The 27,692-nt window shown below is 35.1% G+C and overlaps 1 protein-coding gene across 4 annotated transcripts in view; it reads left to right on the top strand.

Moving 5' to 3' along the window:
- The window catches only part of MAP4K3 (mitogen-activated protein kinase kinase kinase kinase 3), a 181,715-nt gene that overhangs the window by 127,442 nt on the left and 26,581 nt on the right, over positions 1-27,692 (top strand). For all 4 annotated transcript variants that reach the window (XR_002478564.2, XM_012450642.2, XM_012450641.2 and 1 more), the window contains 9 exons: positions 2,252-2,310; positions 9,432-9,470; positions 9,993-10,046; positions 12,364-12,406; positions 14,152-14,311; positions 15,495-15,604; positions 20,130-20,171; positions 24,265-24,349; positions 26,124-26,203. Coding sequence is in view for 3 of the 4 variants with exons in the window: in XM_012450642.2 (XP_012306065.2) it covers positions 2,252-2,310; positions 9,432-9,470; positions 9,993-10,046; positions 12,364-12,406; positions 14,152-14,311; positions 15,495-15,604; positions 20,130-20,171; positions 24,265-24,349; positions 26,124-26,203 (672 nt within the window). In the remaining variant the exon portion in view is untranslated. The remainder of the gene's footprint in view (positions 1-2,251; positions 2,311-9,431; positions 9,471-9,992; positions 10,047-12,363; positions 12,407-14,151; positions 14,312-15,494; positions 15,605-20,129; positions 20,172-24,264; positions 24,350-26,123; positions 26,204-27,692) is intronic.

Raw genomic sequence — 27,692 nt, 5'->3', positions numbered from 1 at the left:
AGATAATAGGTGCTTGGTAAACACTGGTTGTATTAAATGAGATTAGGCACTTTTTAGAAGGATTTAAATTAATGTTTTCTTTACAGTATTCCTAGTACATTGTTTTTGTTCCATAGTTGCTGTAACATAGTTTAGGAAGAAGAAATTGTTAAAGAATGAGCCCCTTTGAATTTCAGCTTTCCTGGTAAGACTCGGGACATGACACATTTACTCATCGGACTTGGATCTATCTACAACTTCTCTCCTGGCCTGAATGTTATTCTGTATATGAGCCTATGCTCTATTTTCAATTACTTTATTACTTTAGTTTTTTTAGATACTTTTCTTACCTTTCTAAATATGCTGCTGATCTCAGTTCATTTTCTTTATTTTTAATCATTATTGTCAATCTTTTACTTGTCATGTATCAGATGAGCTGAAAATTCTTATGACACATCTGTGTTTATATAACAGAAGCTATGGCCACTCTACACTAATGTGTGCTTTTGGAAGCTGTCATTTGATTAAAGGCTTAAGAGATTATATTGGCTAAAAATGTAGCTGGTCTGGCAGAGGGCCCAGTTGTCTATAACTGAAGAAAACAAATTTTGTATTTATTTAATTTAGTACTTCTCTTTACTGAGTACTGCAGTTTAAGGATTCAGTAGTAAAGTCATAACCACTTAAATTGTGCAGTTTTGTGATAAAGTCATTTTATCCTGTTAAGATATATCATTATAAATTAAAGAGTATAGATATCCTTTTTCATTAGAATTTCATGTGATACCAGTGTGACAGTCAGCTAATCCTTTTTATTTATGATGTGTTATCTTTTCTGACACTGGTAAGAGTGCTTAGTATGCACGGAAGAACACAGATATTAAAGAAGACAAAATTTGAGTCTTGTCGAAACCAGGATTTTGATTTTAATTTTCATCAGATTTTTTTTTTTGACAGGTCTTGGAATATTTAAATTTTAAAGTGCTTTTTTCTTAAATGTAATGTATTGCTTAAAATCCTTATATTCTTAAGCTTAGTATTTTTTGTGATTTAGGATTAGCTTTGTGTATCTCAAACAAGCTGAAGTTTTATTTATGGGAAAATAAACAGTTGACATTTGAATAAACATTTATTTATGGTGCAGTCAGTGTGTGCCAGGGACCATGCTAGACCACAGGCTGTAAGGAAAGAAGATAGATTTGATCATTTCCAATTGTTTGAGGAGCTTAGTTTTATAAACATGTAAATAGATTAAAATGCAGTATAAGTGCTAGAGGAGATCTGTGTGTTAAATGCTGTGGAGACTTGGAGAAGGCTGCAGATAATCTTCCCTGGCAGTCTTGGAAGGCTGCTGCTCCAAGGTGACTTTTGTGTTAAACCCTGATCGTGACTCTCAGAATATCTTGTAAAAAAAAAAAGCACTTTAAATACACTATATGCTAATGTAAATAACATTCATTCTCAAAATGTCAGATATTCCCCTTTTATGGTTAAAACAGTGCATAGATTACAGTAGCTCTTTAAAAGGGGGACAAAAGTCAACTTTAATCTTTTCATGGTTGTTGGAAAGCACATTTCTTTTTCTCAAGAAGGCATTTGAGTTGAGCATGTATACTGTTCACCCTTTTAACTGTTAATTCTTAACACTGTATAACTCACAGCATTAAGTCGGAAAGTGTTTAAATAGTTGAGGAACTACCTTAATATTTGTTTGAAGTTTTGCTTTTACACTCTAAAAAAATTATTAAAAGTCCTTCAATACAGTTTATAATATTATACAAGTTCATATATGTAATTTACTTTTTAAATAGCACCCAATTTTGTATCTTTAAAAAATTATTACCTACATGAAACAGCAGTAGAAATATGTGAATGTGTATATATACATAATTATTTTAGATACTATATACAAAGTAAACCAAGATTTTTGTTGCTTATTCTCTTTGAACATTTTTGCTTCATTATAACTTGAGAATAAATACCTTATTTGAGCTTTTTTCTTTCTAAAAACTGATTTCTACAAAAGTTAATTAAAATAACAGTAACCAAAAATGAAACTTGCATATATTAGTCGGAAAAATTCCAAGAAAAACACTCAAATAATAAAATACTTAAATCAGGACTATGAACTTGTGAGATCCTTCTTTTTAAGAACGTAGAGCAATACAGATTTATTTGGGGGTCTGGAGCTTGTCTTTTAATAATAATACATATTAATATATCATGTATGATATACTACTAGTGTACTAAATATTTTATTTTGTACTATTAGGATCTACAACTGGAATATGGACAAGGCCATCAAGGTTGTTACTTTTTAGGTGCAAACAAGTAAGTAAAATTCTCTTAAAACTTAATGTAAATTCAAGAATGATTAAGTTGCCTTTAATATTATATTCTAATATTTAAGGTAGTAAATTGTATTAGTTTGGTAGATATACTTTACAATATCCATTTAACCTTTTTCCATTGCCTCCTTGCTCATTATTTAGTTAATAATTGTCATAACGAGAAGCATCAACATAATTTTTTTTATCAGGCTACTTTGCTGATCTTAGAGAAAACCAAGTGTATTCCCACTGAACACAGATAGATGTTTTAGCAATTAATTTATTTCTAAAGTTGATCTGTTTATTCCTTATATTTGTTTTTTGTTTGTTTGTTTATTCCTTATAAAACTTGCTTTGGTACATCTCTAAGATGGGTTGGTCACTAAAAACAGCTGGAATTATTCATTTAACTTAGAAATCTTAAATTTTTGGCTATAAGGTTTTTTTAAAGTAGGTAGTAGTTAAAATGTGTGTCTGAATTCTTAAAAGTTACCAATCTATGCAGTAAATAAATTCAACAGTTATTTAACGCCTCTTCTACACCGGGCACTATCTAGTTGATAGGGGCACAGTGGTAAAAAGGCAGCTTACAGACATTAACAATTTAAGTTGTTCATTTGCCAGGTATGATGGGGGACAGAACTTTGCTATTCCCCTTAGAGTCTTATTTTCTAAGTTTATGGATAAATTATCATCACAAAAAACTAATTCATAAGGGAGTATAATTTAAATTACCAAAATCTTCCAGCAGTGTATATATTTTAATAATCAGAACAATTTAAAATTTCTTTTCTTTTTTTTTTTTTTTTGAGTCAGAGTCTTACTCTGTTGCACAGGCTGGAGTGCAGTGGCGCAGTCTCCGCTCACTACAACCTCCGCTTCTTGGGTTCAAGTGATTCTCCTGCCTCAGCCTCCTGAGTAGCTGGGATTACAGGTGTTCACCACCACACCCAGCTAATTTTTGTATTTTTAGTAGAGATGGGGTTTCACCATGTTGGTCAGGTGGTCTCGAACTCCTGACCTTGTGATTCACCTGCATTGACCTCCCAGAAGGTGCTAAGATTACAGGTGTGAGCCACCACACCTGGCAAAATTTCAAAATATTAATTTCAATTGCATTAGAGAGTTGAGACATACATATTCCCATATTTTAAGTTAAGCAATTGATAAATAGTAACTAAAGACAGATAGCTCAAGTTTTAAGGATAATAATGCAAAATCTTGCCTCTGTCTTTTTTTAGTAAACTAAATATCAAATGTTTAATTTTTTTACTTAAATATACTATTCTTTCATAACACAGAGAAAAGGCTTTAATGACAACCTAGAGATATACATTAGTTTTGCTTTAGGGTGAACTTCAGATAAATACTATTGTAGTTTAAAAAATATTTTTAGCTTTGATACTATTATTAAGTAGTTATTATTATTATTAGCATTTATGTTTTTTAAAATGGAAAATACGTGTAAAATTTTCCTGGTAGAAAAATGAAATTTTACCTAAATAGTCACTATTTGTGATTTATAAATTGTCTTAGTTTGTTGGTGGGCAACAAAGGAAAGTTTATCTCATATTGGATTAGCAAATTAAAAAAGTGTTTTTATGTTATTTTCTCTAAATGTGAGATCACTAATTTTAAGAACTTTGTTAGTAAATTTTAGTGTATTTTAAGAGACTGAAAGATTTGGAGAAAACATTTTTTTACCTTTTTTTGATTTATTTAAAATATATTTTAAAAATTTGTACATGCAAAATGCAGAAAATAATGTGGCCCCTCACTAAATGCTTTTCCAGATTCCTTAGTCACTGTTGTCTGATTTCTGATTGTTAGACATTTTCATAGTGTGTAATTATTTTAGCTAGGTAAAATGTTAATAATTTGCCCAACCTTCATTTTTTGATTAATTGGATCCCTGCTTAAGAAACTGTATTCTATTTAACAAACCCTTGGCAAGGTAGGTTGGCCAAAAGTTTGATCCTTGGCTGTGTTTCGTGTGTAGGTATATACATACATCATGTGACATGAGCATGGATGTAGCACTTCTCTTGCTGTATTGATATGTTTGCTTTATTCTTGTGATTAGGCAGTGTTTTAAAAACTTACAGGATTTCCTGCTTTCTCCATAGGTGATCAGGCAGGCAGATTTCCGTTGATGAGTTTCTACCTATTCCAGACCATGCAGAAACTATGTAATTAGAATTGTTACATAGGAGTTTTCTTTTTCTAACAGGAAGCATATGTATTTTGACTTATACTTGGTTGTCTCCTTTTCTTTGGAATTCTAATCTCACTAGGGTCAGCTTTTTCTGATAATTTATTTAAAACCAACAAAATGTTATTTTTAAAAGAAGACACTAGGCTGGGTGCAGTGGCTTATGGCTGTAATACCAGCACTTTGGGAGGCCGAGGCAGGTAGATCATCTGAGATCAGGAGTTCAAGACCAGCCTGGCCAACATAGTGAAACCCATCTCTACTAAAAGTACAAAAATTAGCCAGGCATGGTGGCAGGCAGTTGTAGTCCCAGCTACTTGGGAGGCTGAGGCACGGGATTCGCTTGAACCCAGGAGGTGGAGGTTGCAGTGAGCTGAGATCGTGCCATTGCACTCCAGCCTGGGCAAAAAGAGCAAAACTCCATCTCAAAAAAAAAAAAAAAAAAAGGGTGGGGGACACTAAATTATTTATGTTTGGTTTTAATTTAGGGAAAAAAGTGTTAAAGGTAAATTCTTTTCTAATAAGTAATAGTGAAAAGAGTAAATTGAATTACACAATGCATGCCACAATTGAGTATAGTAATAGTAAACGCCAGATGGCTTTTCCTGTAAACCACATGACTTTGAGAAATGTACCTCTATTATTGCTAGTAAAATGGAGAATGTAATAGTACCTGCCTCATAGGATGCTAAGGTTGAAATGGAATAATCCCTGTAAAGCATTTAGCACATTTAGGCTTTAGTCAATACTTATTAGTTGCCCTTATTTATGGTAGTTATTCAGTAAATAATTATTGATTATATGAGCAAGTAGATAATATGAGTGAATAAAACTGCTCTTTAATTTTAGGGTAATAGGGCATTTTTTTTGGTTTGATATGTAATCAGGGTAGTACTTACAGATTGGGGGCAGTTAGACAATTTTGAAAGATATAACCTGTAGCACTGATTCCTTAGCTAATGCAAATATGCTGAGTATTTTGGTGACCGTTTTAGATCTCTCCCTTGTCTGTTTGTACATTGTTTTATCTTTAACCTTTTCATCAAAATTTCCTACTCATTTTAGATTGACTTAGAATTCATTATCTGAAAGCATTATTTTTGTTTTGTTTTGTTCTTTACTTTCTAAAAGTTCCATAACAGAAGAATTCAAGTGGACTAGTGAATAGTGACATTGTTTATTGTATAACACTCAATCTTGGTGAATAAATCTGTATCACATTTTCTCCAGTGTTCTCAAGATGTAATATTTACTGTAAACAGACTTTTTAGCAAATTTAGCTGTATTTCATTTTCTCTTTTATAAAGCCTGGAAAGTAAATCATACATCCTACTTTTCATTAAGACTGCATGAATTCTGCAATTTCATTAATAAAATATCTTAACATATAATAGAGATTTATAGGTAAATGAATTAAAATGTACATATGAGGCTGGGCGTGGTAGCTTACGCCTGTAATCCCAGCACTTTGGGAGGCCGAGGCAGGCAGATTATGGGGTCAGGAGTTAGAGACCAGCCTGGCCAACATGGTGAAACCCATCTCTACTAAAAATACAAAAATTAGCTGGGCATGGTGGTAGGTGCCTGTAATCCCAGCTACTCGGGAGGCTGAGGCAGGAGAATCACTTGAACCCGGGAGGCAGAGGTTACAGTGAGCTGAGACCGTGCTGTTGCACTCCAGCCTAGATGACAGAGCAAGACTCTGTCAAAAAAAAAAAACCAGAAAACAAAATGTACATATGCATCCCTGGGCCATGGACTGTCTGCTTTTTCATGTTCACTTACTCAACCATTCTCTTATTGCTAGAGAACTCCCAGGAAGAGTCTTTTTTTTTTTTTTTTTTTTTTTAAAGACGGAGTTTCGGTCTTGTTACCCAGGCTAGAGTGCAATGGCGTGATCTCGGCTCACCGCAACCTCCGCCTCCTGGGTTCAGGCAATTCTCCTGCCTCAGCCTCCTGAGTAGCTGGGATTACAGGCACACGCCACCATGCCCAGCAAATTTTTTGTATTTTTAGTAGAGACGGGATTTCACCATATTGACCAGGATGGTCTCGACCTCCTGACCTCGTGATCCACCCGCCTCGGCCTACCAAAGTGCTGGGATTACAGGCATGAGCCATCGCACCCGGCCCGAAGATTCTTTTTTCATAAAGTGGAATGTCGGCTGGGCCTGGTAGCTCACAGTTTACGCCCATTATAATCCCAACACTTTGGGAAGCTGAGGTGGGTGGATCGCTTAAGGCCAAGAGTTCAAGACCAGCTTGGGCAATATAGTGAGATTCCGTCTCTACTGAAAAATACAAAAATTTAGCTGGGCATGGTGGCGTGTGCCTGTAATCCCAGCTACTTGGGAGGCTAAGGCACGAGAATTGCTTGAACCTGAGAGGTGGAGGTTGCAGTGAGCCAAGATTGTGCCACTGCACTCCAGCCTGGACAACAAAGCAAGACTACATCTCAAAAAAAAAAAAAAAAAAAGTAGTATGCAGTATAAATTCAATTAAATATGGTACCTGAAAGTAAAACTATTAATACATTTTAAATTATCTTCCTATTTTCAAATCCTAATATTTTCTATTGGAAAAAGAAATGTATCAAAAAAGATTGCCATGTGCTTAAGAAAAAAGTATTTTTTTCACATCTAAAATTATGTAAAAGCCCACTGTACAGTTCAGAGACACTATGTTTAATTTGATAAAATAGTTTAAAGCAGCACTTCTCAAATTTTCAAATTTTTGGTCTCAGAAGTTTTTTTACAATGTTTAAAATTATTGAAGATTTCGAAGAGCTTTTGTTTATAGGAGTTATATATAACTGTCAGTATTTTATAGTATTAGAAATTAAACTTAAAACTTCAAAAAATTTTTAAAAATAATATTGTCATTATTTGTTATTATAAATAACATACTATTCTTGTGTGTTTAAAAAAAAATCTCCATTCTTAAGGACCAGTTCAAATGCCACCTCTTTACAGTGCTTTCTTATATATATAATGCACTGATTTCAGCAAATAATTGCCATAAAAGGTTTTATTATATATGTCCGTGCACTACAGCACATTTTTTGTTGAGGTCCACTAATAAAATTTTTTTGAAAAACATAGCTATTTTTTTCTGAGACAAAATAATATTAGTAAAAAAAGTAGCATTGTTTTACTTTTTTTTTCCTCAAATCTTTTTAACACTGTCTTAATAGAAGGCATCTAAATTCTCATGTCTGCTACTGCATTTAATCTGTTGTGGTATCATACATCTTTTAGTCTCTGGAAAACTCCAGTGTATACTCGTGAGAAAACAAGAGCGACAAAGGTATTACATATTGTGAAAATAGTTTCGACCTTGCATACTGCCTACAGGAGACTAAGAGACCCCAGGATTTTTATACCACAATTTGAGAACTGCTAGTTTAAGGAAATGTTAGTCAATAATAATAAAAAAATTCTAATCAAGTCCCAACTCTGTCCTAAATTACTCTTCTAAGCATTTTACTTACATTAATTCAGTAGATCTTCAGGCAGACACTTTGAAATAAGTACTGAGATGATTTCCACTTCACATAGCAGGAAACGGAAACATAGGAAAATCAAAGTCATCCAATGCCATATCCTGTGATGGTGAACTCAGGATTCATGTTCAGGCAGTGTTGGGTTTAAAGCCTGTCTGCATTTTGCTCTGCTGCCTCTAGACAGAAGCTCCTGCTTTCTTAGAGTTGGCCCTTGGAGAGCTTTGTGAATAAGATAATATTTGACTATGGGACCTCACTTTTGTATCTCCAAATTAGGACTTGGAGTTTTATGGTTTTCCTATAGGATCTATCACTCTGGAGTCATAAGTTTGTCATTTTTTAAAATTTAAATTGTTACTAATCTAGGCTAATTAAAATAGTGGATGCCTAAAAACTATTAATTAGTTACAGAAGATAACCATACCTTTTAGTTTCTCTAGTTTAATGTTTTGTAATTCTAAGGGCAGTTTTTCCTCATATTTATTAGAAGGGAACATTATTAAAAGGTGCTACCTTTTAACTTTCAGGGAGAGTAAAATTTTTGCTGAATCACTTTTATCCCAGTAGTTCATTAGTAACTATATTTCTCTCCCCTGTTAGATTTGAGAAGTCTATTGAATTTTTATGCTTGAAGAGTGTAATTTAGGAGGTGTGCTGCATGAACTTGCAGTGAAAAAAAGTAAGAGAACTTCAGGAATGCCATAAGTTCTTTCTTACATTCCTGAAAATTAAAGCTTTGTATACTGCTCCTAATGGTAAAATCCTCGACCTGGTCTGATACAGGCTTAGTCTCCCAAAAGTGTAAATGTGTTTGCCTGTGCGCCACTGGAGAACAAATCCTTCAGGTAAGTGAGTGTCTTCTGTGAAAGCAAAGTGCTACTACATTCATGTATTCACATCACATGCATGCATGCTTCCGCAGAGAGAGCCAACATGGTGAGTTTCATTTTGTAGGATTGCCTGAGAGCATGATGTTATTTTAAAGCGTGTCACCTTCCCTATTTTAAGAAAAAGAAAGTATATATATAATTTTAGGTGTCAAGTGTAACATTCCAGGTAAAATTTGAATCCTGGAAACTCCTGACTGTGACTCTGCAATTATTGTTTTGTCAGTACTGTTGTGACATTCCATGGTGAGTTGTCTTCTGTTTGAACTGATATTTTTCAATAAATATTAGGATTTATTTTGTTCATTTAAAATACATACATTAAGACATTAGCCACAGGAAAATAGAGGTATCTCATTAAATATAACTTGATGTTTTATGGTTGCAGAGGTGATCACTATAGCAAATTTTCAGTAAATGATAAAAAAGTAATTTTTCAAAAAATGTATTAAGTGATAAAAACATACTTGATAGTCCTTTGATAATTTATTCACATTATTTTTTTGTTTTTTTCTTTAAAGGAGTCTTCTCAAGTCTGTTGAAGAAGAATTGCATCAGCGGTAATTTTAATTTTTAATCTTAAAGTACTTTATGTTACAGACAAGTAAAGTCAGTTTGCCCTGTTCTCTGTTACATAACCTATTTGTTTTTTTTCTTTAATAGCGACAGGGTCTCGCTCTATTGCCCAGTGGATTGCGGTGATGTGATCGTAACTCACTGCCTTGAACTCTTGGGCTCATGTGATCTTTACACCAAAGCCTTCCAAGTAGCTGAGAATACAGATGTGTACCACCATGCCTGGCTACTTTTTTGAATTTTATTCTTGGAAATGGATTCTTGCCATGTTGCCCAGGCTGATCTCAAACTCCTGGTCTCAAGCAATCCTCCAGCCTCAGCCTCTGTAGTAACTGGCATCACGATCCACCACTCCCAGCTCCTTGTTTTAATTCTGAATCTATCGCATCCTATAAAGATGTAGAAATAAAATTTTATCTTACAGTAGCTTTTCCTGCATTTTTGAAAATGTCTTCTTATGCTGTTTTGGTAAAATCTATTTAATAATCTATTATCCTTCTTTTTAGAGGACATGTGGCACATTTAGAAGATGATGAAGGGGATGATGATGACTCTAAACAGTAAGTTCTGTCTCTGTTTTTGGTAAAGAGAAAATGTGTCATTTGACCTGATTTCATCAATTGGCAGCTTAATATTGATGGAAATTTTAATATCATTAGTAATGTAGTATTATAGATTGTACTTCGGTTTCTTTCCTTTTTTCTATTCTAGTTGTATTAGCTTGGGCTGACATAACAAAATACCATAGACTTAGACAATAGAAATTTATTTCTCACAGTTCTGGAGGTGGAAAGTTCAAGATCAAGGTACCAACCAACTTGGTTAGGGCTCTGTTCTTGGCTTATAGACAGCCGTCTTCTGGCTGTGTCTTACCATGGCCTTTCCTCAGTGTATGCATGTGGTGGGGTCAGAGGTAAGAGTGATCTCTCTCCCTCTTCTTAGAAGATTACCAATCCTGTGAGATTAGGACCCCACTGTTACAACCTCATTTAGCCTTAATTACTTCTTGAAAACTCATCTCCAATTATAGTCACATTGTGGGTTAGGACTTAAACGTGTGAGCTTTGTAGCAACACATTTAGTTCATTTTTTCCAAAGAACTTATAGACTAGCAGTTGAGGGCATAGGTTTTCCTTTTTACCTCACTACTTTGTGATCTTGGATAAAGTTACATAACCTTCCTAGGCCTTGAAATCCTCATCTGAGAAATTTGTGCTTCATCATCTTACAATTTTTTTCTCTTTTAAGACAGTGTTAGAAACAAATTTTCAGTGCTCCAAAAGAAATAGCACTCGAGCATAAATTTTCTCAGTAAGGCAAATTTACTTCTATAGAAGGGTGCATCTCTCAGATGGAGCAGTGGCAAGAGCAACACAAACAAAGGGAAGCAGGGGTTTTTAATTCCTAACGCAATTGGCCTTAGCTGCTGTGTGTTCCCCTATTGGTTGGGGTCAGAGTGCACAGTCTAAGCTAAATGTGATTAGCTAATTTGAAGAGCACAGGGAAGAACAGTTTTGGTGGGGAAAACTGTTACAGTAGGGAGGGGGTGATTTCTTGGTGAGCATGCCTGAACACAGCAGGGTGGGAGGGGCTGATAAATTGGCAAGATTACTTTAGACAAAGAACAGGGAAATAAGACTTCAGGGCAGACAATACAAGGAAGACAAGACCTCTTGGAGAAGAACACCTTATCTGTAACAAAGTGAAACTCTTTGAAGAGGAACTGTCTAAACTACTTGTTTTTAACAGAAAAAGTCTTGCTTTATGGCCCACCTAGAGTGCAGTATTGTGATCTTGGCTCAGTGCAGCCTCAACCTCCTGGCTCAAGCAGTCCTCCCACCTCAGCCTCCTGAGTAGCTGGGACTGCACCTCCATGCTTGCTAGTTTTTTATTTTTTTGTAGAGATGAGTTTCCGTCATGTTGCCCAGGCTGGGCTTGAACTCCTGAGCTCAAACAATCTGCCTGTCTCAGCCTTTTAGAGTGCTGGAATTATAGGGATGAGCCACTGTGACCCTCCTCTTTCTATTTCTAAAACTGATCCTGAGTTATAATGAATCTTAAATTCAGTCACATTCTGCCTATAATTTCATAAAGCATATATATAGTTTTTGATGAGCTTCATCAAAGATGTTCCATATCTAACAGTAGCACAAGTGAAGTTTACAATATGATACATTTTGTACCACATTGTTCTCAATTATTTACCTTTCAGTTTATATAAACTGGAATTATAATTATCTTTTCTAGTTTTAATTACTATATAGTACTTGGAACCAGGAAAGTCTATTACTCAATTACTTGTTTTTAAATTAAATTTAATTCTTTTAATAAAATGTACATAGTAAAATTTTGATAAATATAATGTCGTGATCTGGTCAGGGTTATTAACGTATCCATCGTCTCAAACGTTTATCATTTCTTTGTGTTGGGAACATTCACTATTCTCCTTCTAGCTGTTTGAAATGGAATAATGCATTATTGTTAACTATAGTCATCCTACAGTGGTATAAGACAATAGTACTTATTATTTTTCTTATATGACTGCAATTTTGTATCTTATATCTCTCCCTTTCCTCTCCTTTTCCCTGCCATTCTCAGTTCCTAGTAAGCTCTGTTCTGCTTTTTACTTCTATGAGATCTATTTTTTTTTAGCTTCCACATGAGTAAGAACATGCGGTGTTTTATTTTCTATTTTTGCTTATTTTACTTAACATAATGCCCTCCAGTTCCCAGTTATTTCTGAATAATACCTCAATCAACCTTTCACAAAATATTTTGGAAAAAACTAATAATCATAGAAAATGATTCTTGTCTTGCAGTTTTTTTCTGTATCTTTGTAAAATGAATAGTTCTGATTCTAAACTTTTCTGTTTTTAGTTCAACTCTGAAAGCAAAAGTTCCACCTCCTTTACCACCAAAGGTAGACAGATTTATTTTTCAATTTGATTTATGTGTATGTGTTATTGTTCTGACAATTTAATACTTTGTTGAGAGTAAGCTTTTCATTTGTGATCCACAAAGAAAAATCATGAAATCGATATAAGTAAATGATTTTTTATTATATTTGTCTTTTTTTTAATGCCCAACTTATATTTAATGTTCATTCTTTTTTTTTTCCTCTTTCTCTTTTTTAAGACAGAGTCTCACTGTGTTGCTCAGGCTGGAGTACAGTGGCATGATCTCAGTTCACCACAGCCTCCTCCTCTTGGGTTCAAGCAATTCTCCTGCCTCATCCTCCCCTGTAGCTGGGATTACAGGCACACACTACCATGCCCGGCTAAATTTTTAGATTTTTATATTTTTTATTATTTATTTATTTTAACTTTTATATTTTTTAGTAAAGACTGGGTTTTGCTTTGTTGGCCAGGCTGGTCTCAAACTCATGACCTCAGGTGATCTCCCTACCCTGGCTTCCCAAAGTGCTGGGATTATAGGCATGAGCCACTGTGTGCCTGGCCTTATTTAATGTTCATCTTAAGTAACAAGTTCTAGGAATTAACACTGGAAATTATTATATTAATGGATAAGTGTTAATCAACTTGGGTTAGAAAACTCACATTTCTTATAAGATTGTTTTTCTCAAAATCTACAATTTATTATTGATTTTAAGAACAAATTTATTATAGGTATTTAATTTTCAGAAGATAATTTTATATTAAAAATATCAAATAGTACAACAATTTTTAAATACTTTCTAACAACAAAATTATTTTTCCAAACAAAATTATCCTAAAATAGTAATTTCAACTGATAGGGTGTTTTTTTTAAAGGTAAAATGAGCTAATAAATATTTTATTTTATAAGTTCATATGCATAGCAAATTTTATTTATAAAATGAGCTGCCTTAAAGTTTAAAATCAGAGCATTACAAATGAGAGTTGGAGTCTTACCAGTCTTGTCATTCAGTTTACTACTATTTCTATTTATTTTCATTTTATACAATTGAGACAATCCTGATTCATACAAGTAAATAATACTGTACTTGCTTTTTTAGTTTTATCGTAGCAGAACTATAGAGATCTGAATTTCAAAGAAATTAGTGCTGAGCAATAATAAGAGACACGTTTTTAAGAATTTTTTTTTTTTTAAGAATTTATAAATTCTCCAAACCTTTAGCCAACTGTAGGTTTTGACATTGTGTGTACAAAAAATGTCTCAGGCATCCCATTTGCTGTGTTGGTATTCTCCAACATGATAACATTTTAATTTGTATCCTCTCATGCCCCTCGTCTGAAAGATTAAGCATTAGCATAAAGACATCGAGTCATCTAAGAGACAGCTTAGATTAGCCTTGAACTTTGACTAGCTTGAATGTTTAATATAAAAAGAGATTCATTTAAATTGGAGGAGATAAGAAAGACTAGAATATTTTTATTTGGCTAGTCTAAGTGGGAAGACTTGTGAGGAATTAATAAAAACACTTAGAGGCCCTTTTATTTGCACAGCAGCAAAACCTGAGATGTACACATTTTAGTATACATTTTTGGAATATATTTAAAACAATAAGATAATCTGAATTGGATGGTCTAGTAACCTTTAAACTTATCTGGTAAACCTCTAATGTATATTAGAAATAGTTGTGAAAGCGACTAACGTATAATCATACTTATGTCAGGAAAATAATTTGATGTTTCATTGTTGGTCTCTTTTTCTGTATCATTTCAGCCTAAGTCTGTCTTCATACCACAGGAAACGCTTTCTGCTGAGGATGATAATCAAGGAACAATCAAGAGATGTCCCTTGTCAGGGAGCCCAGCAAAGCCATCCCAAGTTCCACCTAGACCACCACCTCCCAGATTACCCCCACAAAAACCTGTTGCCTTAGGTAATGGTGGAGGGTGACAGCAAATGTGTTACCAGGTTTTCATACTATGTGGGAGGAAGAAATACTTTACAGAGATTATTTGAAACTCCTTTGGTGGAGGAGGAAAGGAAAGCAATAGCTGTGGAGATGTTTTCTGCTTTTTGCCTACTGGTTTAAAGTGTTTTTATGACAGGATTCCCTGTGACACAGTCTGAGATATTTTGTCCTCATTTCTCATTTCATATTTAGCTTTCTCTTTTCTGGAGATTGGTTCCCCATTCATTTAGCTACAGTGTAGAAACAATGCAAATTAAACTGTGAGCAAACATGGAAAGTGTGTTTTGCTTCTAGGCTACTTCTGTTTTAGAAGAGAGTACCTTGACTAACTCCTTATTTCATTTAATCATTTCTTTAAAAAAAATTGGTATTATTTGCTGGTTATTTGCCTCCAAATTAATACTAGAAGATGCTATTTTAACACTGTAAAGACTCCTCTGTGTTTATCCAGAAGAAGCAATTTTAAAAAGAGCAACTAGGCCGGGCACGGTGGCTCATGCCTGTAATCCCAGCACTTTGGGAGGCTAAGGTGGGTCAATCACCTGGGGTCAGGAGCTCAAGACCAGTCTAACCAACATGGTTAAACCCAGTCTCTACTAAAAAAAAAAAAAAAAAAAAAATACAAAATTAGATGAGCATGGTGGTGCACACCTGTAGTCCCAGCTACTTGGGAAGCTAAGGCAGGAGAATCACTTGAACCCAGTAGGCGGAGTTTGCAGTGAGCCAAGATCACGCCATTGCACTCCAGCCTGGGCAACAAGAGTAAAACTCCTTCTGAAACGAAAAAAAAGAAAAGCAACTGAAGTTTATTGGATGGCATAATATAAATCACCCCGTTTCTAAAAGTAGTTATAAATTCAGTATTTGGTTTTTTAATGCTAACAAATACATGTGCTTAGATACAACCTGAATTTAAATATGCCTAATATGCCACAAATACAGGTATAAATAGAAGAACATATAGAACATCTATATATATATGTTCTATATATGTATATATGTAAGGTATAAATAGAACATATAGAACATATTCCAAATGAATAATGATACTATCTCAGAGTTAATATTTTTATTTCCTACTTGATAACTTTCTGAATAAAAATTTTCATGAAGAATAATCATTTTCAATAAATATATCTTACTGAAGGAAATGGAGTGAGCTCCTTCCAGTTAAATGGTGAACGAGATGGCTCATTACATCAACAGAATGAACATAGAGGCACGAACTTTTCAAGAAAAGAAAAGAAAGATGTACCAGTAGGTATTGATATTCATAAGTTCTACTTGTATTTGTTTCCTTTTTCACTGTTAAGTTAGTTTCATGCTTACAATTAGTGAAACTATAGCAATAGTATATTTTACAATTATATTGATATTTTAGTATATTATAATGGTGAATAGATTATTTAAATCTTGAAAAAAGTAACTCTGCTATGGTAAACTTGAATGACGACTTTTTATCATTTACATTATTTAGACCAATTTGTTATGTAGTACATTATAGAACATCTTTATACAGGTAAATGCTTAGTTTTCTTGTGATTGTTCACAAAATATTATTATTCTCATTGAGGATAATTGATTCCTAATAGTTTCTCTTACAGTCTTATGAAGTTATGAAAAGAAGGACATAGATAAAGAAAGCTGTAGCTTCTACTTCAGGACAAAATTCTAACTATAGATCGGGGTCCCCAGCCCTGAGCCACAGACCAGTAATGGTCAGTGGCCTGTTAGAAACCAAGGGTGAGTAGTGGGCTAGTGAGCATTACCGCCTGAGCCCCACCTTCTGTCAGGTCAGCTGCAGCATTAGATTCTCATAGGAGTGCAAACTCGATTGTGAACTGTGCATGCAAGGGATCCAGATTGCACACTCCTTGTAAGAATGTAACTAATGCCTGATTATCTGAGATGGAACAGTTTCATCCCCAAACCATCCCTCCCCTGACCACCCTTCTGTGGAAAAATTGTCTCTGTGGAAAAATTGTCTTTCACGAAACCGGTCCCTGGTGCCAAAAAGGTTGGGGACCACTGTTAGAGATTACATAAGTAGTGACATTGCTACTCTTACCACTTCAGGAAAGGTGAAATTAGCCTTAGCAGCTACTCCTGTCACAATTGTTAGCTAAAACATCATAACTATTAAAACATAAATGTTATTCATCAGGAATCATAAAAGATAAAAAATGTTAAACATTTGTAAAGAACTGACTTATAATCACTGAAAGACATTCATCTATCATCATAGAATTTAAAACAGTAGGAAATCCTCAAAATCCCCAATATCTCAACAGATGTTAGGGAGATGAATGAGATTTTTTTTTAAGTTTTTGTATATACTATTATTTTATTTTTATAGAAATTTGGAGTATATTCAGTATGTTTGTACACACGTGTGCTATGGTTTCTGCAGTAAGCATATCACTAGAGGCTTTGTGCTATATCTTTTTAAAAATATTTCACTATAGAATATGACACGCTATTCTTAAAATTCGGTTAAAACATTTGGTGTTATTCATTGTAATTTGTGAAATTTAGGTTATTTTTAACAAATGTATAAACTGTCCTTCAGGAATGGGTCTTAAGAAGTTCTATCCAACTGAGCAGTGCCTTTTTGCTTTCAACAATTTAAATTTTAACAGACCTGCTAACATAATAGTACAGAAATACAGCTGAGTGACTATAATACAGTAGAGAATAAATAGCCTCTGGGAGATGTAAACTTTTTTTTTGAGATGGAGTTTCACTCTTGTTGCCCAGGCTGGAGTGTAAGGGCACAATCTCGGCTCACTGTAACCTCCACCTCCTGAGTTCAAGTGATTCTCCTGCCTCAGCCTCCCAAGTAGCTGGGATTATAGGTGCCCACCACCACACCCAGCTAATTTTGTATTTTTTCAGTAGAGATGGGGTTTCCCCATGTTGGTCAGGCTGGGCTCGAACTTCTAACCTCAGGTGATCCACACTTTGGCCTCCCAAAGTGCTGGGATTACAGGCATGAGCCACCACGCCTGGCCAATGTAACTTTTTTTTTTAACTTTTCCTATGGTACTAAGTAAACATTTTTTATGTATGCATTTTTAATTCACTTTTGTGTTACCTTACTTCATTAAGATAAGGTAATTCTGAAATAAATACATCCATGGCTCTTATCATAAGATAAACAGTATCAGTGATAAATTGAAGCATGCTTACAGTTTATGCTATAATTCTCAAAATTATTTACGGCCCTCACACCTGTACTTTCAGCGGCCAGGGCAGGGGGATCGCTGGAGACCAGAAGTTAAAGACCAGCCCAGGCAACAGCAAGACCTGTCTCTACCAAAAAAAAAAAAAAAAAAAAAAAAATGTAGCTAGACATGGTGACACATACCCGTAGTCCTAGCTACTGGGAGGCTGAGACAGGAAAATCACTTGAGCCCAGGAGGTCTAGGTTACAGTGAGCTATGCTTGCCTGCCAATGCACTCCTGCCTGGGTGGCAGAGCAAGACCCTGTCTCTTAAAAAATTTAAACAATGACAAATAATAAATTTAAGCAGTATTTTTACTTGATTTTATTTTATTATTTTGTTTTATTTTAAGGTGGAGTCTCACTGTCACCCAGGCTGGAGTGCAGTGGCACGATTTCAGCTCACTGCAACCTCCCCCTCCCTCTCCTGCCTCAGCCTCCTGAGTAGCTGGAATTACAGGTGTGTGCCACCACACCCGGCTAATTTGTGTGTTTTTAGTAGAGATGGGGTTTCACCATGTTGGTCAGGCTGATCTTGAACTCCTGACCTCGTGATCAGCCCACCTCGACTTCCCAAAGTGCTGGGATTACAGGTATGAGCCACCATGCCTGACCTTATTTATTTTAAATAATATTTACAGCCATTTCTATTACTCCTTATGTTAAATCTGAGAGTTATAACTTTCAGAGCTCCCTGATTTAAGGGTGTTTTGAGAGGCTAAGACGGGTGGATCGCATGAGGCCAGGAATTCGAAACCAATTTGACCAACATGATGAAACTTCATCTCTACTAAAAATACAAAAGTAGCCAGGCGTGGATGGTGGCAGGCACCTGTAATCTCAGCTACTTAGAAGGCTGAGGCACGAGAATCGCTTGAACCTGGGAGGCAGAGGTTGCAATGAACAGAGATTGCACTACTGCACTCCAGCCTGGGCAACAGAGCAAGACCCTGTCTCAAAAAAAAACAAAAGACAAACAACAAAAAATGATGTTTTGCTAAAATAGATGACATCAGATAATTTAAGAACATCAGTATAAGAAAAAAATACATAAATTATTTGCAAAATGGAATAAAAAGTTATCAGAAATTGTTGGTAATAAGCTGTTTGCATCCTCAAAAATATATCTACAAAGTAAATTAAATCATCTTAATTTCAGAAATGTTATATTTTTGTGTCATGTATGAGAAATCAATTAACAGTAGCTTTTTTATTAATTTTCATCTCCTTGTTTAAGTGACTCTGGTGTATAACAGCTCTAGGGAAAAATTATGTCATTCCTTAAAATTATGTTACTGAGATTAACCTTGAAAGAAATCTAGACTGTCATAAAATTCCTGTTTAAAGTATACCCAGGGGTTTCCTCTCAGGGGGACAGTCCATATACTCAAGAATGTGGTCCCTTGGAGAAATATCTGGCATTTTTCAGGATAGTGTGGGTGAGCAAATGTGTTACATTTCTTCTCCTTATAATTGCTTGTATATTCTAACCAACGATTAATACATTTGAATTCATCAAAATTTAGAATTTTAATTCGCAAAACACATTGTAAACATGGTGAAGGTTATCTACACATGAGGAGAAACTGTTACATATATAACAGATAAAATACTGAAATCTAGAATATATTTTTAAAAGCTCCAACAAATAAATATGAAAAAAGATAGTTAAGAAATGGGAAAAGAATTCACAAAAGAGGAAATACAGATAGCAAATGAACACTGTTTTTAAAAAGATTCTTAATCTTCTTAGCAGTCAGAGGCATGCAAATTAATGAGGAACACATGAGAAAAGGTTTTTTACTAATCAGTTTGGTGATATTGCTGTGAGACTGGAAAGAACCAGGAACTCTCATATATTGCTGGTGGGTGTGATGTGATATGTACACCCTGAAAAGCAGTTTGACAGTCAGTATCCACTAAAATGTAAAAGGTACGGACCCTTTGTACCAATAGTTTCTCAGTATACCCATTCTGTGGTATACTTCTCACAGTATACCCATTAAAAAATGCACTCATACTGTGTGTAAGTAGGTATATGCAGAAATGTTTATTTCAGCATTCATGTCATAGTAAAATATTGACATAATCTAAATACCCAGTAATGTTTAAGGAATAGCTAAATAAAGTATGCTGTGCTGCAGTTAAAACAAATGAACTAAATCTATATGACCTATATGGATTACTGCCCAATTTTAAGGCTAAGAATAAGCAAATAGTATATAACTATTTTAAACACACACAAAAACATTTTTTTCTATGGGACCATGTATTTACATATATACCCAAAAAGTCTGGAAAGCCATATGATTACGTAAGTTTATCTCATTCCCTAGAGAAAGATTTGGAAGGTTTTACACCAAACTAGTTTTTCTGGGGCAAGTGCTAGAAATATGTGCATTGTAAAAGAATTATAGGGAACTTCAGCCTTAACTGTAAAATTTTGTTTTACAAAGAATGTGTTCATGTATTTTATTTGGATAAATGTGTTTGAATTACAGTATTGTTATGCCGAACAGCAGCCAAAAAAGTGTAATCATACATGTGTTCTTTTTCTAGAAGCCTATTAGTAATGGTCTTCCTCCAACACCTAAAGTGCATGTGAGTACTAAATATGAAATAGGCTGTTTCAAGCTAAGTACAATGACAGACAGTCACTTGTATGTGTTATCTTCACTTAGGTTTTTTTTGTCTGTTTGAAAGAACCGTCATTATTACTGAAAAAAAATTTCTAAGATTGCTAATTTAAATATTATTTGATTACATCTAAAAAGTAGCTTCTCAGAATAAAATTATAATAAATTATACATTTTAAAGCTCCTTGATTCCAAAATGTATCTGTATCTTATTTGCAGCTATTTTTGAAGAAATGGGAAAAAGGCCCTTGGTCATACTAGAAGTACAAAATGTAGATAGGACGTTTTTTCTGAAGTTTTTTCAATTATGAAAAAGAATTTTTTTTTTTTTAGACATGTTCTTGCTCTTTCATTAGACTAGAGTGCAGTGGCACTATCATGGCTCACTGAAACCTCGACTTCCAAGGATCAAGCAACCCTCCCACTTCAGCCTCCTTAGTAGCTGAGCCACCATGCCTGGCTAACTTTTGTATTTTTCAAAGAGATGGGGTTTTGCCATGTTTCCCAGGCTGGGGTCAAATGATCCACCCACCTCAGCCTCCCAAAGTGCTAGGATTACAGGAGTGAGCCACCTCACCCAACCAATTATTAATAACACAGACTTTTAAAATGAAAAGGAGCAATGAAGGACCATCTGGCCCAAGCCTCTTGTTTTGTCCAGGAATAAAACTGAGACCCAAGGAACATAGTCACCAAGATCACAAAACTCCACTCAACTCTAGCCACAATTTAGATGTCATGTCTTATAATCTGGCTTGTTTTAGAGTTTTGTTGTTAAATTAGACCCTGCTGTCTTTCTTTCTCTTTTCTGATTTATTTTTTTAATTGACAAGTAAAAATTATACCTATTTTTGGTATACAACATGATTTTGTGATGTATGAATATGTTATAGAATGGCTGAATCAAGCTATTTAACATATACATTAACTCAGTTTTTTTTTTTTGTATATGGCAAAAGCACTTAAAATCTACCTGTTAGTAATTTTCAAATATGTGATATATTGTTACTTACTATAGTCACCATGATGTACAGTATATCTCTTGAACTTACTCCTCCTAACTGAAGTTTTATGTCTTTTGACCAACATCTCCTCAACCCCTCATACCCCAACTTCTGGTAACCACATTTTACTCTGTATGGTGGTTTCTGTGAGTTCAACTTTTTCAGATACATATAAATGAGATTATATATATATATAAAATGTATCATTTGTCTTTCTGTGCCTTGTTTATTTCACATAGCAAGAAATCCTCAGTTGTCAAAAAATGATAGGATTTTCTTCTTTTTTAAGGCTGAGTAGTATTCCATAGTGAATATATACAGTTGTTCCTCAGTACCCATGGGGAATTGGTTCCAGCACCCTTCTGGGGATACCAGGAATGCTCAAGTCCCTCATATAAAATGGCATAGTATTTGTATATAACCTACATGCATCCTCCTATACCCTTTAAATCATCTCTAAATTACTTATGATGCCTAATACAATGTAAATAATTGTTATTCTGTATCATTTAGGGAATAGTGACAAGAAAAAAAAGTCTGTACAGTTCAGAACAGACATAAGCATCCTTCCCCACCTCCCCCCAAAATATTTTCAGAGTTTGGTTAAATCTATGTGCAGATCCACAGATAACAGAGGGCTGACTCTATCCCATTTTTTTTTAATCCATTCATCCAGTAATAGACACTTAGGTCGAGTTCATATCTTGGCTTTTGCAAATAATACTGCAACAAATATGGTAGTGCAGATATCTTTTTGACATACTAATTCCATTTCTTTTTTTTTTTTTTTTTTTTTTTTTAGATGAAGTCTCACCCTGTTGCACAGGCTGGCATTACAGGCATGTGTCACCACGCCCAGCTAATATTTTTTGTAATTTTAGTGGAGACAGGGTTTCACCATGTTGGACAGGCTGGTCCTAAACTCCTGACCTCAGGTGATTTGCCCACCTTGGCCTCCCAAAGTGCTGGGATTACAGGTGGGAGCCACCGTGCCCAGCTTCATTTCTTTTTGATATAGACCCAGTAATGGTATTGCTGGATCATATAGTCATATTGCTGTTTTTCTTAGGCTTAAAATTGTATTAAATTAATGTAATTTTAGTTTTTAGATAGGACTGCATTTCCTTTGCTACAAGTCTATCATCTAAAAGCTTAAGTAGCACTGGTCTAGAAGAAGTCTATAGTTTTTCTAGTTTTTTACCTGCCAGCTCTACTTTTTAGCCTTTTTTTCCTTTTTTTTTTTTTTTTGACAGAGCCTCACTCCGTCGCCCAAGCTAGAGTGCAGTGACACTATCTCAGCTCATTGCAACCTCTGTTTCCCAGGTTCAAATGATTGTCGTACCTCAGCCTCCCAAGCAGCTGGGATTACAGGCATGCGCTACCATGTCTGGCTAATTTTTGTACTTTTAGTAGAAATGGAGTTTTACCATGTTGGACAGGCTGGTGTCAAACTCCTGGCCTGAAGTGATCTGCCTGCCTCAGCCTCCTAAAGTGCTGGGATTATAGGTGTAAACCACCACACCTGACCTTTTTTTTTTTTTTGAGACAGAATCTCGTTCAGTCACCCAGGCTGGAGTGCAGTGGTGCCATCTCAGGTCACTGCAACCTCTGCCTCCCAGGCTCAAATGATTCTCCTACCTCAGCCCCCCGAGTAGCTGGGACCACAGTTGCCTGCCACCATGCCTGGCTAATTTTTTTGTATTTTTATAGAAACAGGTTTTACAGTATTAGCCAGGCTGGTCTTGAACTCCTGACTTCAGGTAGTGTACCCACCTCAGCCTCCCAAACTGCTGGGATTACAGGTGTGAGCCACCATGCCCAGCCCTTTTTTACCTTTAAATTCTGCATTTTGATTAGTACAGAGTATATTTTATAATCTATGTGTTATAAAGTATATATACTTTATATTTGTAATTTATATCATACTTAAATCTTTTAAAATAATTTTCCATATTAATTTATGCAGTATACTTTATATTATATAGCATATATATTATAGCAGATAAATATATATACAATGGGGCAAAATTTCCCACTTGACTATAAGACAAAACACTTACCTCAGGTTTTCAGCTTGACAGGGAAAAGCTATCTATGAATGCCAGGTAGACTCCAACTATACAAATCCGCTTAATATTGGGAACTGGCTTGATGGTTTTGTTCTTCATTTTGTCTTTTAAGTTTCTAGGGGTTAGCAGTACCTCAACATATAAATTTCCATAGCTATCTTAAAAGGTCGTTATTAACATTAGTTAAATGATACAGTTTCTGCCCTACATCATCAAAGCATGTTTCTGTTGGTCTCCTACTACCTGATGGTATCACCAAGCTAAATTGTTCTTTTCCGACACTAAAATCTTTAAAAATATATTGGTTGGTAGATTTCTATCATTAAAAGGGAAATTTTAAGGTCCATGTTTTAATTATGTTAGTATTTTTAATCCGTTATTGTCAACTAGTGATGTGATCTCAGCACATTACCTCCTTGTTTGTGAGGAGGATATTCCTTCTGTAAAATGATGCACAAATGCTGTTCTTTTAATTTAGGCCAACATGGCAAATACTGAAATTTTCTCTGACCAAAAATATTTTTGTACTGTTTTTCCCTCAAGTCGTCAGTAGTAAAAGTGATTACATGAGTCAACATTTTTGTACCTTGAGTATTTAAAAAGATAATTTCAGAATTAATATTTTACTCTTTGACAACATAATATGAAGTTCAAATGAGTGATATATTTCATTATGATATATTTATTATCTGAAAAGTTTATAAATGGACTTGATAAGTAATATTATCATCAAAGAGTTAAGCTTTTTAATGAATCTTACCAGGGAAAATAATCAGATTGCTCAATTGAAAAAAATAAAAAATGAAGTCTATATGTTTTGAGGTTGAAGCACATATATGAATTTCAAGTCAGCCATACCTGTTTCACTTTGTAATGTGAAATTCAATTTCTGTCGATAGTCTCTCACATTTAAATCATAATTACACTTTATATATTAAAGACTTACTTGTCACTGTTTCATATTGGTTATTCTTTGTTTCCCTAGATGGGTGCATGTTTTTCAAAAGTTTTTAATGGGTGTCCCTTGAAAATTCACTGTGCATCATCATGGATAAACCCAGATACAAGAGGTAGTACTGTATGTTTTTAATCTGTTATCTTCCTAATTTTTTAAAACTGGGGCCATGAAAGCATTTGTGATTTTATTTATTTTCTGAATATCTTTCTGGGGAAAAAAAAAGTCTCATTATAATTTTTTGTTTAATTTTAAGGTAAATAAGTTTCTCTGTGCTGTTATCAGTGTTTGAGGTGACACATAACACTAAAATTTCACTATATAGTTATCATATCAATATAGTGAAGCCAAGTATTCTATGCCACCTTAGTTTCTTCCAGAAATGTTTCTGCTCCTGCTGCACAGTAGTCTGGTATCTTTTTTTATTTTTAGAGAAAGGGTCTTGCTCTGCCACCCAGGCTAGAGTGCAGTGACATGATCATGGCTCACTATAACCTCAAACTTCTGGCCTCAGGAAATCCTCCTGCCTCAGCCTCCCAAGTAGCTAGAACTACAGGCACACACCACCATTCCTGGCCGGTTTTGGTTTTGTTTTTTAATTTTTTATAGAGATGGGATCTCTCTGTGTTGCCCAGGCTGGTCTCAGACTCCTGGGCTCAAGCAATTGTCCTGCCTCAGCCTCCCAAAGTACTGAGATTACAGATGTGAGCCACTAGCCAATAGCTTCATTTTTGTCAAAACACCTATTATTGAAGGAATTTAGCTACTGAGGATCCAGGGTTTAACGACCACTTTTGAGGATCTCTGACCTTAAAAGGGACCATAATTAGAATAGTTGTCTTTAGGCACCAACTAAGAACTGTCTGTGTCCTCTCACTGTATATATGAATCTTCATAGCTGTCTGTCTATATAAGATACACATAGAACATTTAAACATGAACATTTTTATATACACACACGAACTCTTATTAAATCTTCTGAGTACTTTTATGTCATAGGCAAAGAAACTGGCACTCAGAGATGTTCATTGTTTATAGCCAATTGGTGGTAGAAAGGGTTAGTTAAAACCAGTACTGTCTGACCACAAATCCTATGCCATGAATCTGCCAGTACAAATCTTAAATGCTGGGCACTTTAGGAATGCTGTTAGCATTCTATACTGTTCTCAACATACTTCAGTTTAATCTAGAAAAGTTCTTGACCTGTTACTCTGTATTATCGTAAAAACAGATCAGGCACTTGTTCTTCAAGTTGCCTGCTTGGATCTCTTTGAAGTATTCTTTGCTTTCTTTCCTGTTCTAAAGCCTTTTTAATAAATTTCCACTTCTACTTTTGCTCTGGGGAAAAAAAAAAGATTGGACTGGACCATGGCCATGCTTCTCATATCTTTTAGAAGATATTGAGTACCCTAGCAGGTATCCAACTTTGAGTTAACTTTTTAAGAGACAATGGTCAGATTCCGGGTTATTTTTATAGTGCTTATAGTGTAGCTCTGAAAAAAATATTCTGTAGAAATAATTAGAATCTGTATCAGCTACTCTCGATTTATATTCTGTATGTCAGTTGCACATCAGCCTCTCTTAAGGAGGTTTTAGAAAAAGGAGCTGCAGATTCTTTGCCAGTTCTTAGCACTCTCTGATGAGTGAAGAACCATGTCACTCTTCAGAACCTCCCTTACATAAAAATTCTCTTCACTGCTTTGAGGCTAATGTTTACATATAATTCAGTTTATAAGTCTAAAGTGTCTAACCTCTTCTTTATATTCACTGCTTAAAATCATGGTAATTCTTGTATTTTAATACATATTTACGGAAGTTTAGATTATAGAAATCCTATTTTTAAAATATTTTATTTACCAAAATCAGTCAGTAAATTACTTTTATTTCAGATCAGTACTTGATCTTTGGTGCCGAAGAAGGGATTTATACCCTGAATCTTAATGAACTTCATGAAACATCAATGGAACAGGTATGTTATTTTGTATATTCTCTTTTTTATTATTTTCAAGTTACTGTAAGTACACATTAGACCAGAAATAAGATTCAGTTTCATGATTTGCTGCTGCTTTTATTCTTTTTTTTTTTTGAAACCGAGTCTTACTCTGTTGCCCAAGCTGGAGTGCAGTGGTGTGATCTCAGCTTACTGCAACCTCTGCCTCCAGGTTCAAGCAATTTTTGTGTCTCAGCCTCCCAAGTAGCTGGGATTACAGGTATGTACCACCACCACGCCTGGCTAATTTTTGTGTTTTTAGTAGAGATAGGGTTTCACCATGTTTGCCAGGCCGGTCTGGAACTCCTGATCTCAGGTGAGCCACCTGCCTCGGCCTCCCAAAGTGCTGGGATTACAGACATGAGCCACCATTCCTGGCTAATTGTTATGTTTTTAGTAGAGACAGGGTTTTACCATGTTGCTTAGGCTGGTCTCAAACTCTTGGCCTCAAGTGCTGGGATTACAGGTATGAGCCACCCCACCCTGGCCTCTTTTATTCTTAAAACCTTCATCAGATTGGGTGCAGTGGCTTATGCCTGTAATCCCAACACTTTGGGAGACCAAGGCAGGCATATCACCTGAGGTCAGGAGTTTGAGACCAGCCTGACCAACGTGGTGAAACCCTGTCTCTACTAAAAATACAAAAATTAGCTGGGCGTGGTGGCGTGCGCCTGTAGTCCCAGATGCTCGGAAGGCTTATACAGGAGAATCACTTGAATCCAGAAGAAGGTTACAGTGAGCCAAGATCATGCCATTGCACTCCAGCCTGGGCAACAAGAATGAAACTCTGTCTCAAAAAAAAAAAAAGAAAAGAAAAAACAAAACGTTCATGAAGCATGTTCTAATTACCAGATACTGAAGACATATTCACAGGCCTAATCCATACCCTTGAGAAGCTCATGATCTAATAGGGAAAACAGACATATAAACCAGTAACTACAACACTCGGGATTAGATGTCATATTAGGAATTGAGTATAAGACATTGGCCACAGAGGTGGATGTCACCAGCACCTCCTGTGAGGATATGAGAAAGAGGGGTGGCCGGGTGTGGTGGCTCACCCCTGTAATCCAAGCACTTTGGAGGCCAAGGCAGGCGGATCACCTGAGGTCAGGAGTTCAAGACCAGCCTGACCAACATGGTAAAACTCTGTCTTAAAAAAAAAAAAATTTTTTTTTAATAAAATTAAATTAAAAAAAAAAAAGAGAAAGAGGGGCATTTGAGATGGACCTTAAACGATGAATAGAAGTTTGCCACACAGACAGGATAAGCATGACAGCAGTGAGATATGAAATAGCATGGCAAGTATAGGAACTGTGAACGGTTTTATTGAGATATAATTCACATATCATACGATTCATCCATTTAAAGTGTACAGTCGAGTGGTTTTTAGTATGTTCACAGGGTTGTGCATCTATTACCACTATCAATTTTAGGACATTTTCATCATCTCCAAAAGAACCTCCAT

This window comes from Aotus nancymaae, unplaced genomic scaffold (assembly GCF_030222135.1).
Source record: "Aotus nancymaae isolate 86718 unplaced genomic scaffold, 86718_ANA_hifiasm-v0.15.2.pri h1tg000057l, whole genome shotgun sequence".
NCBI lineage: Eukaryota > Metazoa > Chordata > Mammalia > Primates > Aotidae > Aotus > Aotus nancymaae.
This window is presented reverse-complemented; position numbering and strand designations above follow the sequence as displayed.